The 16,482-nt window shown below is 39.2% G+C and overlaps 2 protein-coding genes across 3 annotated transcripts in view; both read left to right on the top strand.

Annotated features, from left to right (window-relative positions):
* Positions 1-16,482, top strand: part of twf1a (twinfilin actin-binding protein 1a) — a 606,573-nt gene that overhangs the window by 414,733 nt on the left and 175,358 nt on the right. The window lies entirely within an intron of this gene.
* nell2a (neural EGFL like 2a) overlaps positions 1-16,482 on the top strand; it is a 141,819-nt gene that overhangs the window by 38,175 nt on the left and 87,162 nt on the right. For both annotated transcript variants that reach the window (XM_073942343.1, NM_001080075.1), the window contains 4 exon segments: positions 8,141-8,213; positions 8,318-8,400; positions 9,584-9,712; positions 14,879-14,981. In XM_073942343.1, the coding sequence (XP_073798444.1) occupies positions 8,141-8,213; positions 8,318-8,400; positions 9,584-9,712; positions 14,879-14,981 (388 nt within the window).

The raw sequence follows: 16,482 nt of genomic DNA, 5'->3' as shown, positions 1-16,482 counted from the left end.
GAATTTGTGCATGTAAATGTGTGTATTTGGGTGTGTATTAGTGTGTGTTAACTACTGTGTTTGTAAGTGTGTGTATATGTGTGTGTGTGAATGTCAATTAGTGTGTATTAGTGAGTGTGTGATAGGTGTTTATTATTGTTTGTGTGTGTGTGTGTGCGTGCGTGTGTATGTGTATTAGTGTATGTGTGAGAGAGTATGTGTGTGTGTAAAAATATACGTGCATTGTATAAATGTGTGTGTGTTTGTGGGAGTGTGTATTAATGTTTGTGTATATACAAGCATGTGTGTAAATGTGTCTGAATTAGTGTGTGTGAGTGAGATTGTGTGAATTTGTGCATGTAAGTGTGTGTATTAGTGTGTGTATGTGTGTATATTAGTGTGGGTGTGTATTAGTGTGTGTTAATTACTGTGTGTGTACATCTGTATAAGTGTTTGTGTGTGTGTGTGTGTGTGTGAATGTCAATTACAGTAGTGTGCTTTAGTCTGTGTGTGATAGGTGTTTATTATTGTGTGTGTGCGTGTGTGACTTGTGTGTATTTGTGTGTTAATTAGCGTGTGTGTTTGTATTAGTGTGTCTGAATTATTGTTATGTGTGTGTAAAAGTGTGTGTGTGTATGTGTATTAGTGTGTTTGTATAAATGTTAGTTTTAGTGTGTGTGGCCTCAGCTTGTGAACTCTCTCCAGTGTTAATTGTCAGATGAGGAGCCGCTGGATGTCGTTTGTGGATCTTGACGAGTTTTCTCGCCCCGCCCCCTGCTTCTGTCTCCACGGCGACGCTGATTAGCAAAGCCAATACATGTCTCTGTTCTCCATCGCAGATATAAGTCAGAGATGTGTGTGTGTGTGTGTGTGTGCGCTCTTTCATCAGGCCTCGTCTCTGGACTGTTGCGCAGACGCTGCAGTAGTTCTAGCAGCGTCTCAGTGGCCGTTTGCACTCAGAGATATTGATGTAGTTTGAGCCGGCGCTGATCAAAGGCACCATTACTGTTTGATTACCCATGATTCCACACTCGTTGACCGCGCGGCTGCTGTAATTTAAACAATCCCTCTGTGCATGTGTGTGTGTGTACGTGTGTGTGTGTGTGTGTTTGTGTGTGTTTGTGTGTGTGTGTGTGTGTGTGTGTGTGTGATTCAGGCAGAGGAAATGATCCCACAACATATTACCTGAATACCTATGAGGACTTTCTTGGTTATCAATCATAGTTGATGCTGTGTGTGTGTGTGTGTGTGTGTGTGTGTGTGTGTGTGTTTCATTTCTTTTGCATTTCAGAGCAAATGATCCCTCAAATAAAGTTATGTCTGAATGCGTATAGGGTCTTTTTGCTTATAAATCACATTTAATGTTAATGTGTGTGTGTGTGTGTGTGTTTGCTGGGGTCAGGTTAGGGTTAGAGGAGAGAATGCACAGATTTTACTGTATAAAAATCGTCTAGTTGCCATAAAGTGTACATCACACTCAGCACATGATCATGCCAGTGTGTGTGTGTGTGTGTGTGTGTGTGTGTGTGTGCGCATGTCAGTTAATGTGTGCTTGTACGAATGTTCATGTGCATGTGTGTGGATCTATGCCTGTGTGTGTGTTGGTGTGTGTGTGCATTGTGCATGCATAAAAGTGTTGATGCATGAGTGTGTTGATGCCTGTGTGTGTGTGTGTGCGTTGATGCATGTGTGCATGTGTGTGCAGTGTGCATGCATGAATGCGTTGATGTCTGTATGTATGTGTGTGTGTGTGTGTGTGTGTGTGTTAATGCATTGATGCATGTGTGTGCAGCGTGCATGCATGAGTGTGTTGATGCCTGTGTGTGTGTGTTGATGCATTGATGCATGTGTGTGCAGCGTGCATGCATGAGTGTGTTGATGCCTGTGTGTGTGTGTGTTTGCGTTGATGCATGTGTGTGCATTAGCGTGTGTGTGCAGTGTGCATGAATGAGTGTGTTGATGCCTGTGTGTGTGTGTTTGCGTTGATGCATGTGTGTGCATTAGCGTGTGTGTGCAGTGTGCATGAATGAGTGTGTTGATGCCTGTGTGTGTGTGTGTGTTGATGCATGTGTGCGTTAATGCATGTCTAAATGCATGTGTGTGCTTTAATGCATGTGTGTGTGTTGGCGTGTGTGTGCAGTGTGCGTGCATGAGTATGTTGATGCCTGTGTCTGTGTGTGTGTTCTCGCATGTGTGTAAGAATGTTTTTATATGTGTGTTTTCATGCATGTAAGAGTCTGTGTGTGTCTATGTGTTTATTCATGTGAGAGAGTATGTGTGTACATTTGTGTGTGTGTGTGTGTTTTCATTGATGTGAGAGTCTGTGTATGTATGTGTGTACATATATATGTGTGTGTGTGTGTGTTGTTGCACGTGTGTGAGAATGTGTTTTCATATATGTGTGTGTTTTCATTGATGAGAGAGTGTGTGTGTGTTTGTGTGTGTGTTCATTCATGTGAGAGTGTATGTGTGTACATTTGTTTGTGTTCTTGAAAGTGTCAGGGTTTTCATGTGTGTGTTTTCATGGATGTGAGAGTCCATGTATGTGTGTTCATATATGTAAGTGTGTGTGTGTGTGTGTGTGTGTGTGTTCTTGCATGTATGAGGGGTTTCATGTGTATAAGAGAATGTTGTTTTCTTATATGTGTGTGTTTTCATGTATGTGGGAGTCTCTTTGTGTGTGTGTGTGTTCATGCGCGCTCGCTGACTCAGACAGGAGCTGAATGTGTTGATCAGTAGTTCCTCTACACTGAGCTCGCTCTCCTCCATCTCTCTCATGGCTGTGGAGGATCTGCAGGACCTGCGGCGGCTCCTGAATTTACGGTGGGAAAATTGAAGAGGCAGGACAATTTCCAGAAAACAATTTCTCATAAGTCACGCCGCTCGACTCCTGCCAGGCCCAAATAAACGCTTTCTGGCGGAGCGCGATGGGCTGGTCGTCATGGCGACAGAGTGTCTATACGCGACGCCGGATGGAGGCCAATCAAATTAAGGCACATATGAGACAAATTCAATCTGTGTGTGCGTGTTTTGCTTATCAGAGGAGGACAGCGAGCGGTTATTACGCTCCCGCCACCCACATCATTTCCTCACCGCCGCGTGGATTATGTCCAATTACCAGAGAGCGCGCCCTTGCCCACCTCCTATTAAACTGCACTTGCTTTCTGCTGGACTCTGAGTGTGTTTGATTACCGCAACGAGTGGAGATCTACAGCCAGCTTCTGCATCTCCATCTGTTTATTTCTGGATGTGTTATTCTCACCGAGGCCACAGATTTCTACCATTTCGAGCACATTTAGAGGGACAACAATACTTAGACACATAAACTCACTTTCAGAAGAGATTTACACACTGATATACACTCACCGGCCACTTTATTAGGTACACCTGTCCAGCTGCTCGCTAAGGCAAATTTCTAATCAGCCAATCACATGGCGGCAGCTCACTGCATTTAGGCATGTAGACATGGTCGAGATGAGGTTCAAAGCGAGCATCAGAATGGGGAAGAAAGGGGATTTAAGAGACTTTGATCGTGGCATGGTTGTTGCTGCCAGACGGGCTGCTCTGAGTATTTCAGAAACTGCTGATCTACTGGGATTTTCACGCACAACCATCTCTAGGGTTTACAGAGAATGCTCTGACAAAGAGGAAATATCCAGTGAGCGGCAGTTCTGTGGGCGCAAATGCCTTGTTGATGAGGCCAGAGGAGAATGGCCAGACTGGTTCCAGCAACAGTAACTCAAATAAGCACTCGTTACAACCGAGCTCTGCAGAAGAGCATCTCTAAACACACAACACGTCCAACCTTGAGGCGGATGGGCTACAGCAGCAGAAGAGCACACCGGGTGCCGCTCCTGTCAGCTAAGAACAGGAAACTGAGGCTACAATTCACACAGACTCACCAAAACTGGACAATAGAAGATTGGAGAAACGTTGCTGCTCTGATGAGTCTCCATTTCTGCTGACACATTCGGATGCTCGGCTCACAATTTGGCCTCAACAACATGAAAGCATGGATCATCCTGCCTTGTATCAGCGGTTCAGGCTGGTGGTGGTGGTGTAATGGTGTGGGAGGGATTTTCACATCATCTCAGACTGGTTTCTTGAACATGACAATAGCTGCATTTCCACTGTCGGGCCAGTGTGAGCTAGGGCTTTCATCAGGCTAATCACCCAGGAGGTTGAGCAGTGAGGCTGTAATCATGTCGCGTTTCCACTGTCAGGCCAATAATTCACAGCGCAGCATGCAAACTCTGTTGATAACTTCGTATAAAACGTTTATTTATAACATCCTTGTTTCAGGAGAAGACGTCAATCATTCAGCCTGAATGCTCTGGAGAGACCTGAAACATGCATTTTCCCCAGGCTATTGACATTATTCTAAAATGCGGAAGTGCGTCTGTTTTCACGATTGTCTTATAACTTCCGATTTAGTCGCCTATGGGAGAAATGACTAGGAATAATAAACGGCAGAAAACGGTCAAACTACTTGCTCTACAAACAAATGTTTGCATGACTATACAGACCAAGTAGAATAATATAATAAGAAAATATTAAATTGCAACATCAAGCAGCGAAACGAGCAGTTTTTAATGTCTAAAAATGAATGGAAGTGAATGAGACCGGAAGTCTCGAGCCAAAAAGATTCAAATGGCAGCGCCCGCTCGTCTGCGGAGAATAAGGTGAATATGACACTTATAGAGAGAATAAATTAAGGATGTTGCACACACCTATTATTCGGTTATTTTAAGTGAAGGAAACTGTAACGCTCCATTCACACGGGGCTTCAGCGTCAGCGCTTGACTGAAGGCGTGTCTGAAGTTGGGGCTGAAGCGATCGTCATAGCAGCGTCAGCCAATGAAATTCAGTCAGCAATAGGCCACTGTCTAGCTGGTGTATTTGCATACAGCGATCTGATTGGCTGACGCTTCCATCGGCGCTTGAAAAGTTGAGCTAGTCCCAACTTCTGCAGCGAGCACCGCCTCTGAAGCGGCGCTGACGGATCCACAATGCAGTTCGACAAAGCCTGACGTCACCCATTCAGAATGAATAGGAAGCGTTGACGCTGACGCCACGTGTGAATGGGGCCTTATATTTCAGGACTTAAGAGCAAGTAATAAAACATAGACTTGCCTATCTCGTTGTGCTTGCGTACACATTTTAAGAAAAGCAATGTAGCCTATACATATGACAAAAGTAGTGTTAAATAGCCTTAAGCGAAAGACCACTGGTCTATGAGGTGTTTATGGAATAGGCTATCTTAAACTGACCATGCAGCTATGTTTCTCCCCTTATTTACATACTTACCAACACTCCCATTTTTCCCAGGAGTCTCCTATATGTCTCCTATATCTCCCGCAATCATCCCGTTTTGTTATTTCTCCCAGAAAACTCCTGTAATTTCACCCCCCCCCTCCTTTTTTTGGTACAGCCTGTAAACACCCCTGGGTCATCAACTTTGGTACAGTTCCTGATCGCAGTGGCCACCCAAAACCCCGCTGCATCCTATCCCGGTTCCCAATAGTGTTATTCAGAGACCTCACCCCTGAACACCACCCCCCACCCCAAGTCTCCCAGATGTTTTGGCACATGCACTCTTGCGTGATAGGAAAACTAGTGTAATGACAGGGGCACAACATCTTGCAAACTACACCTCTGCTGTCACTCCGCCCCGAACCCCAGCTGGCTCACTTTGGCCTAAGGCATTCGGCGGGCCGAAAAAGGCCGGCTGCTGGCCCTGAGAAAGCCCCGCCTTGGCCTGATCAGGCCTCCACAGTCACCAGAGCTCAATCCAATAGAGCAGCTTTGGGATGTGGTGGAACGGGAGATTGGCATCATGGATGTGCAGCCGACAAATCTGCAGCAACTGTGTGATGCTATCATGACAATATGGAGCAAAATCTCTGAGGAATATTTCCAGTAGCTTATTGAATCTCTGCCAGCAAGGATTAAAGCAGTTCTGAAGGCAAAAAGGGGTCCAACCCCTAGTGAGGTGTACCTAATAAAGTGGCCGGTGAGTGTATTTGTGAATATCTCCAGCAGCCTCTAATGTTCAACATGAAACACTTTGATTGACCTTCACCCTTTATACGTGTCATCAGAGGGGGCAAGCCCCGCCCACTGGTGCCCATCTCTATCACCTCTACAGCGTCCAGCACCAGTCAGACCCAGTTAGAGATGAAGCCTCTATATATACACCTCACGCTGAAACTAAAGAGTACAGTAATAAAGTGTATCAGGCGCTGATCCAGAAGCATGTCCAGAGTAAATGTGCAGTAATGAGTGTTCAGACTGCACAGGTCTAACACACGCAGCCTTGAACATCTAAAAGCCGCACTTTGAGAATCTCTGGCAGGTTTTACCCATGATGCTCTGCTGGTGGCTGCATCGAGGACTGAGAGAATGTGCTTATGGGCAATAATCACACACATTTCTCCATTGAGCAGCTCAAGGTCTGTGTTTCCGAGTGCTTGTTGTTGATTGAGTGGTGTGTTTAGATGTAATTAGACTCAGCAGTGGTGGACGGTGTGTGTGTGTGTGTGTGTGTGTGTTTACCACACTGCTGTACTTAAGCACATATTCGAAGTGTCTGTAGTTCATTGTGTTATATGAGGATTATTATTATAGTATTTTTATTTTTGGAAACTTCTACTTTTACTTACTTACACAACACTCCACAACACAGTAGTGCACTTTTTACACGATTACATGTCCTGAATGAATCTGACTGAAATTTTTGTTATGGGAGAGATCATCGCTTGCTGATTCACTGATTCAAATGATTTGTTCAGAGTTGTTCTCCAGTAAATGATTCACTGATTCAAATGACCTGTTCACAGTAAATCTCCAGTAAATGATTTACTAAATCAAATGATTTGTTCAGAGTGAGTCTCTAGTAAATGATTCACTAAATCAAATGATTTGTTTAGAGTGAGTCTCCAGTAAATGATCCACTAAATCAAATGATTTGTTCAGAGTGAGTCTCCAGTAAATGATTCACTAAATCAAATGATTTGTTCAGAGTGAGTCTCCAGTAAATGATTCACTAAATCAAATGATTTGTTCAGAGTGAGTCTCCAGTAAATGATTCAAAAAAATAAAATGATTTGTTCAGAGTGAGTCTCCTGTAAATGATTCACTAAATCAAATGATTTGTTCACATTGAGTGTCCAGTAAATGATTTACAGATTCAAATGATTTGTTCAAAGTGAGTCTCCAGTAAATGATTCACTAAATCAAATGATTTGTTCAGAGTGAGTCTCCAGTAAATGATTCACTGATTCAAATGATTTGATCAGAGTGAGTCTTCAGTAAATGATTCACTAATTTAACTGATCTGTTCAGAGTGGATCTCCAGTAAAATATTTACTGATTCAAATTATTTGATCAGAGTGGGTTTCCAGTAAAGGATTCACTGATACAACTCATCTGTTCAGAGTAAGTTTCCAACAAATGATTCATTGATTCAAATGATTTGTTTAGAGTGAGTCTCCAGTAATATATTCACTGACTCAAAAGATCTGTTCAGAGTGAGTTTGCAATAAATGGTTAATTGATTCAAATAATCTGTTCATAATGATTCTCCTGAAAATCATTTATCATTGATTCAAATGATCCGTTCCTAGTGAGTCACCATTGATTCACTGATTTAACTTATCTGTTCAGAGTAAGTTTCCAGTAAATGATTCACTGATTCAAATGATCTGTTTAGAGTGAGTCTCCAGAAAATGATTCACTGAGTTAAATGATATGTTTAGAGTGAGTCTCCAGTAAATGATTCACTATTTCAAATGATCCTTTCAGAATTACTCTACTTAAAATCATTCATCACCGATTCAAATGATCCGTTCCTGGTGAGTCTCCAGTCATTAACTGATTCAACTGATCTGTTCAGAGTAAATTTCCAGTAATTGATTCACTGATTCAAATGATTTGTTCACAGTGAGTCTCCAATAACTGATTCATTGATACAAATGATCTGTTCCGAGTGAGTCTCTAGTAAAAAATTCACTGATTCAAATGATCCATTCAGAGTGAGTCTCTCTAGTAAATGATTCACTTAATCAAACAATCTGAAATGATTCACTGATTTTACGAACGGATCTAAATATGTTTGTAAATTGTGGTTTTGTGTGTGTTTGTGTGTGTGTGTGTGCTGCAGGGAATCATGCAGGACCTTCAGATCCTCGTAATGCCGCAGGGATTCATCACTCAGTGTCCTGATCTGAACCGCAGTACGTGCTGCTAATTATTAATTAATATTAATAAAACATGTGCTCGTCTGTCAGGTCTGCTCAATGCATGTATGTGTGTGTGTGTGTGTGTGTGTGTTTTTTAGCCTGTCCGACATGCAATGATTTCCATGGACTGGTGCAGAAGATCATGGAGCTGCAGGATATTCTGGCCAAGACCTCCAGCAAGGTGAACAGCAAACATTCAGACTGTAATGAATGCATTAATTGCGGTTCGTCAGCTGGAATGCGAGTGTGAATGACTGCCAGAGGAGTTTCATTAGATCTGACACCAAATATCACGGCATATTATTATTAAAGCAGGATGATTCTGCATGTAAAAGTAGAGCGAGGAAAATATGCTTTAGATCAATTAAATACACTATAAACTCTGCGTATTCAAAGCAGCAAATATAAAATACAGCAAATAATACAATATTAATAACATACAAAATATTAGAGATTAATTAAACTTGCAATTTTATCAAGGATTATTATATAAAAAGACACCAAATACACTGACAATAATATAATATAATATAATATAATATAATATAATATAATATAATATAATATAATATAATATAATATAATAATATAATATAATGTAATACAATTTAATATAATATAATTAAATATAATATAATATAATATAATATAATATATAATAATATAATATAATGTAATACAATTTAATATAATATAATTAAATATAGTATAATATAATATATAATATATATAATATAATATAATAATATAATATAATGTAATACAATTTAATATAATATAATTAAATATAATATAATATAATATATAATATATATAATATAATATAATAATATAATATAATGTAATACAATTTAATATAATATAATTAAATAATATAATATAATATAATATAATATAATATAATATAATATAATATAATATAATATAATATAATACAATTTAATATAATATAATTAAATATAATATAATATAATAATATAATATAATATAATATAATAATATAATATAATATAATATAATAATATAATATAATAATATAATATAATAATATAATATAATATAATATAATATAATATAATATAATATAATATAATATAATATAATATAATAATATTATAATATTCATTTATCTTAAGCTTAGTCTATTTCAGAGGGCGCAACAGCGAAATGAACCGCCAACTATTCCAGCCTGTGTTTTTTATTGTTTTGATTTGACAGTTTTACATGTCGAAATAAACAAACTGAAGGAGAGGGTTCTCTAAACCTCTGCCGGTCTGTTTATAGTGAGACCAGAACTGTCAGACACACAGAAACTGATGAAGTGTGTGTGTGTGTGTGTGTGTGTGTGTGTGTGTGTGTTTTAGCTTTCTCTGGCCGAGGAGAAGATGTCTGGTCTGGACTCGTGTTACTGTGAGAGAACGTGTCGAGTGAAGGATCAGATCTACAGAGAGGAGCAGAGCTGGACCGACGGCTGCAAGAACTGCACATGCTCAGTCAGTCTCTACACACACACACACACACTGTACACGTGGGCACACACACATACACACACACTGACATGCATACATATAGACACTGACCACATAAGCACACGTGCACACACACACACACACACACACACACACACACACACACACACACACACACACTTTATCAGTTTCTGTGTGTCTGACACAGACACAACATAACACACTTACCACACACACACTAATCACACACACACATCATGACACATCCACACACTCACTGACCACACACAAACACACTGACCACACACACTAATCACACATGCACACACTCACTGCCCACAAAAGCAGACATCATAACACACACAGACACATGCATACTGACCACGCACACACGCTGATCACACACACACTGACCACAAAAACACACTAATCTCACACACACACACACACACACACACACACACACACACACACACACACACACACACACACACACACACACACACACACACACACACACACACACTACCCACAGATGCACACATCATAACACACACTGCCCACAGATGCATACATCATAACACACACACACACACACACGCACACACACACGCACACACACACACACACACACACACACACACACACACTCACACGTCATAACACACCCACACACTCACTGACCACACACACACACACACACACACCCACACACTCACTGACCACACACACACACTGCCCACAAAAGCAGACATCATAACACACACAGACACATGCATACTGACCACGCACGCGCGCTGACCACACACACACTGACCACAAAAACACACTAATCTCACACACACACTACCCACAGATGCACACATCATAACACACACACACTCACTGACCGCACACAAACACTCACACATACATACAGACCATACACACTGCCCACAAAAGCACACTCACAGATGCACACATCATAACACACACACACACACTGCCCACAGACGGACACGTCATAACACACACACACACACGGGCGCGCACACACACACACACGGGTGCACACACACACTTACACACACACAGACTCTGTTGTCTGTGTCAGTGTGTGCGCGTGTCTCTGCTGCACTACAGTGTCTCCTCTAAACCTCTGTGAGCAGCAGCAGCAGCAGCAGCAGATTGGCCTGGAGACTGTGGAGGCTGTGCTGCTTTACTGCTCAGTGAATGTGTAATGAGAGAATCCTCCTCACCTCACAGTATCTGCTGACTTTCCAGCACATGCAAATCTCAGTGGCATTCCAGTGTTTACCGAACTCGCGCGCCGCTAATGAGCTAATTGCACACCGGTTGATTGGCTGAGCTAACAACAGCGTCTAGTCATGATTAAGCCCTATTCAGCGAGTACAGCGAGGTCTGCAGGCGACAAGCGTGATTATACGTCTTCTGCTGATGAATATTTGACGGAGCTCCAGATCAGAGGATTAAAATTTAACACAACTGCGTGTTCTCGCATAAAAATAAACCACTGACACCGCTCTACTTTTGACTATGGCATTGTGTTCTCACATGAAATCAAAGCTAGCGATATTTATTTAGCTAGCTTGCGTCGCTAGTTTTGTGCTGAACAATTCATCTGTGCATGGCTTTGAGAAAGCAAAAATAGTTTGCTCTTGTAATCTTTAATTAACATCTGAATTTTTAGTTAAATTCTCAGATTAGGTCTGTCTGAGGAAGTGGGCGGGGCTAACATGCTTAGCCACGCCCCTCCAACGGTCAGCTTTGACATCGCTATGACAACAATCAGAAATAGTGAGGAGGAGGAGGAGTCTGTTAGGTTGTAATAACTTTTCCCAAACCCCTTTTCCCTATCTGTCTGAATGACACGTCTACTTTACTACATCCAATCAGCTCGCAGTAGAAAAAACAAGCCACGCCCACTGTTTCTCATTTAATGATTCGTTTCTTGCAATACAATACGAAGAAAAAAAAAAACAGTCGCAGCTTCTGGTTCATGCAGACTTTAAAGCCTGTTCACACTAGAGGTCTGCAGATTTCGAGCGCCGCGGGAATAAATTTTCGAATAAAGCGGGGAAGCGGTCGGTAACTGGTTTAATTTTGGAGCTTTGTGCTCTGTGTGTGTGTGAATTAGAGACACACGCTGTCTGTGTGTGTCACTTGCTTGGTGCTTATGTGTGTGTTTATACAGACAGCTTGTTATATATGGCTGGGTGGTTTTCGTTTTTGCTCCCCCCCCTGTCCGTTAGCAGGAAAAGGCGTGGCAGATAGAAAACGAAGCGTGGCGGATAGAAAACAGGGCGGGTCTGGCAGCGGGACAACAAATGCTGTATATAAGCGGGAGCGGTCGAGTTCAGGCTAAAGTGGCGGGAGCGGGATTCAAAATTTAGTCCCGCGCAGATCTCTAGTTCACACCAATGACGAGAAACGTAAATATTATTTATATTATAATTTTATTTAAATTAAAATACAATCACAACTATATTTGTAACTAACCATTATAACTACAGTCATTGTATAGTCACATAACAGTAAAAGTTATAGCTATCGATATAAGTTATTGTTGCAAATATAGCTAATGTTACCGTTAAATTAATAATTGCAGATAATGCTATTGATTTTTTGTGATAGTTATTGTTTTACAGTTGTTTTATGTAACAATAATTCTTTTCTTGCATAGAAATCAACCACAGAAACAACTCTACTTTAACTACAAATAAATATTACAGTACTTTTCTCACATTCAAGTCTGTTCGCACCAATGACGATGACCATAAATATAACTATAGTTTTATAATCATAATAATTAAATTGGTAACTAACAGTAACAACAATAATTATAGTCATTGTACTAGTTACCATATGTATATAGTTTAAATAAAAGTTAGTGTTATCGTTAACGAAGAAATGGTTGTAATAGTAGATAGTAGTGTGATAATTGTGATAGTAGATTTATACAATAGTTCCGTGTGGTTCTCGAATCGGATTGGCAGATAGCCCTGCGATATACTGCAATACCAGCACTCGTACAGCCTCTTCACCCTTGTGGTGTATTACTCCACCCACATAGAGAGACAAGCTACAGTTGTTATAGTTATCGTAAAAACTATAGCTAGTTATAGTTAAATTTATAATTATATAGTTATTGTTATAGTTATGTCATAGTTACGGATGTAGTTATAGCTATAAAGTTTTCGTTGTGTATATGTTGTACAATTATAGTTTTAGTCAATGTTATAAATATAGAAATAGTTATGTTATAATTAAAGTGATAGCTATAGTTATCGTTATAGCTATTAGGATCACGTATATATGATTATCGGGAAAAATAGTCATAGTTATTAAGTGAATCGTTTGTGAGGCATTTATACAATCGCTTATACTAATCATTTAAAAAGTTATTGTTATAATTATAACTGAAGTTATAGTAAATTTCATATTACAGATATAGCTATTCTTATAGCTATAATTATAGTTATCGTTATAAATATAGCTAATGTCATGTTCACCACAATTACAATGACCATAAATATGACTTATTTTATAATCATAGTAACGATTTCAGTAACTAACAGTAGCAATAATGATAACTATAGTCATTATATTAGTTATATATAGTGTATATAGTTAACAAAAAAGTTGCGGTGATAGATATTGTTTTACAGTTACGTAGTTTTGCTTTATAGTTGTTTTCTGTGATAATTATATGTACAGTTATTGCTATAGTATATGTTATAGTTATTGTTACAACTATAGCTAAAGCTATTGTTAAATTTATAATTACAGATATAGTTATTATTGTAGCTGTACCTTTTATCTTTATAACTATAGCTAATATCATAGTTACGAATGTAGTTATAGCTATAAAATCATTGTCATATGTCGTTACAGTATTGTTTTAGTCGATGTTAGAAATATAGAAATAATTATGTTATAATTAAAGTGATAGCTATAGTTATCGTTATGGTTGTTAGGATTATATCTGGTCATCATTAAAGATAGCCATAGTTGTTAAGTGAATAATTTTGTGAGCAATTTATAAAATCGTTAAACAAATCGTTACAACTATAGCGGAAGTTATAGTTACATTTATAGTTACAGATATAGTTATTATTGTAGCTGTAGCTATAATTATAGTTATCATAACTACAGCTGACTTCAAAGTTACGAATGTACTTATAGCTATGATTATCGTTATAGTTTTAAATGTTGTTAGTTATAGTTTGTCAATATTATAAATATAGAAATAGTTTTATCTAAAGTATTAGCTATAGTTATCGTTATAGTTATGATTATATCTGGTTATAGTGAAAGATAGTCATAGTTAAGTGAATAGTTTTGTGAGAAATCACTAAACAAATTGTTAATGGTCTTTATTTTATGTTTGACGTAATTTCAACTGAAACATGAAGAGAGGGCGGAGCATATAGTAGCTTCTCCCCCTTTAAAAAAACAGTCAATAGCGTTTCGTAATTATCACAGCTCTGCCAATAAGAGTGGTTGAGCTTAAGCGGATAATATGAAAAGCCAATGAGAACGAAGGGGGTGGGCATGTCAGCTACTAGAGAGCATCTGATTTGTTGAAAAATTTTATCATAAATTGAAGTGCGATGACAAAAAAATCGTTGATCTATTTAAGACAAACTACAAACTTTAGATGTTATATCAGGTTTATATCTACTTATTGTGAATTTTGGAGTGCACTAGCTTAGAGATGTCCAGTTCTGATACTGACATCTAAAAAGAACAAAATCGCTATTTTAATTTCACCGGGACCTGTGAGTAAATCGTTTATTGAATATTTAGCTCCTATTTTTGCTGCTGAATCTCATTATGAAGGATTCGCCGATGCGTATTTCATCAACAAAGTCTTATTTAAGCGTAATAAAACGACTGTTCCTCCCTATAATGTGTAAATTACAGATAATCTTTTCTGACTGTGCAGTGAAAGCGTTTCTGTTCTTCAATAAGACAGTGATGTATGCGGCTGACGCAGCCTTCCAAATGAGACCCAGCCAGCAGATCATTTCATGAATCATTTAGCAAATCATTTTGTGAATCATTTAGCAAATCAAGGTCATTCCTATGAACCGTCCTTGCAGAAATCACAGTGCGCAGATCAGTGTTACACTGCAGATACTAACCAGACGTTCCAGCATCACTGACCGAGCCTTTGATCTTCTGCAGAATGGAACGGTCCGCTGTGAGAAGATTCTGTGTCCCCCGCTGGACTGTCCTGATGGTACGACCCCTGCATATGTGACAGGAACCTGCTGTAAAGAGTGTCAGCGTGAGTAACACACACACATACACATATATAGATACACATTTATATACACAAACACACACGTATAAGCATTAACACACATATATTTATATTTACACACACTCATACACATTTAAATACATGCGCGCGCACACATAATATACACACATATAAACACAAACATACATAAACATACATGCGCACATACTGTATATAAACACAAACACAGATGTATAAATATTTATAAACACACACACAAACACAATAAACACACATGTACAGAATACACACATATAAACAAAAACACAGGATACACATACACACACATAAATAAACACATTTATTTACACAAACACACACATTTGTATATACATGTACACACACACACACACAAACAAACATATCTAAACACACACACACACACACACACACACAGACACAGACACACATTTATATATATATATATAAACACACAAACACAATGGTATCTACGCATAAAACACACACACTAACTAACAAACAAACAAACAAACACATGTGCGCGCACACACACACACACACACACACACACACAAACATACACACATACAAACACATATACATGCCCACACAAACACACATATATGAACACACAAACACAATGGTATCTACACACATTCCCATACACAAACTAACACAAATACATGTGCACACATACACACACATTTGTATACACACATGCATACACATAATAATAAATAAACACACTAACATTCAAACACACACACACACGCGCATGCACGCGCACACACACACACACACACAAATATACATAAAACATAAACCTACATAACACACACACACACACTCACATATAAACACACACACACACACCAATATTCACACACATACACTCGGTTGCCTGACGACTGACCACACTCTTCTGTTGCTAAGCTACACCCACATCCAGAAGTGTCAAGCAGCTCATTTGCATATTCAAATCAATTATTTATCACAAGCCAATAAATGAGGGTTATGCAGATTTCGATCAGCTCTGAAGCGTGGTGTGTTGTTTTGTTTACTCGTCCTCCTGATCGACTGATGAGCGTCTGCCTCCACAGCCCAGTCATTATCCTCACAGCTCGTTAATCCACACGTAATTAAGAAGTGAAGATGACCCTGCTGTATTATTAGTCATGGCTGACGTCCATGCTAATTTCAGAGTTAGCGCTCATTGCTGTTGTGAGCTAGCCTTAGTGTACGAGTATCTTAAATGTGGAAGATGCAAGTGTAACACTATATAGATACGAATTAAACTAGTTAAATTCATTGATTTATTGTCAGCGTAGTCTCTTTATTAATCAGGGGTTATCACAGCGGAATGAACCGCCAACCTATCCTGCATATGTTTTACACAGCGGATGCCCTTTCAGCTGCACCCCAACATCCATACACACTCATTCACACACACGTACGCACACGAAGGACAATTTAGCCTACCCAATTCCCCTATAGCACATGTGTTTGGACTGTGGGGGAAACCAGA

Source organism: Danio rerio, chromosome 25 (genome assembly GCF_049306965.1).
Source record: "Danio rerio strain Tuebingen ecotype United States chromosome 25, GRCz12tu, whole genome shotgun sequence".
Taxonomy (NCBI): Eukaryota; Metazoa; Chordata; class Actinopteri; order Cypriniformes; family Danionidae; genus Danio; species Danio rerio.
This window is presented reverse-complemented; position numbering and strand designations above follow the sequence as displayed.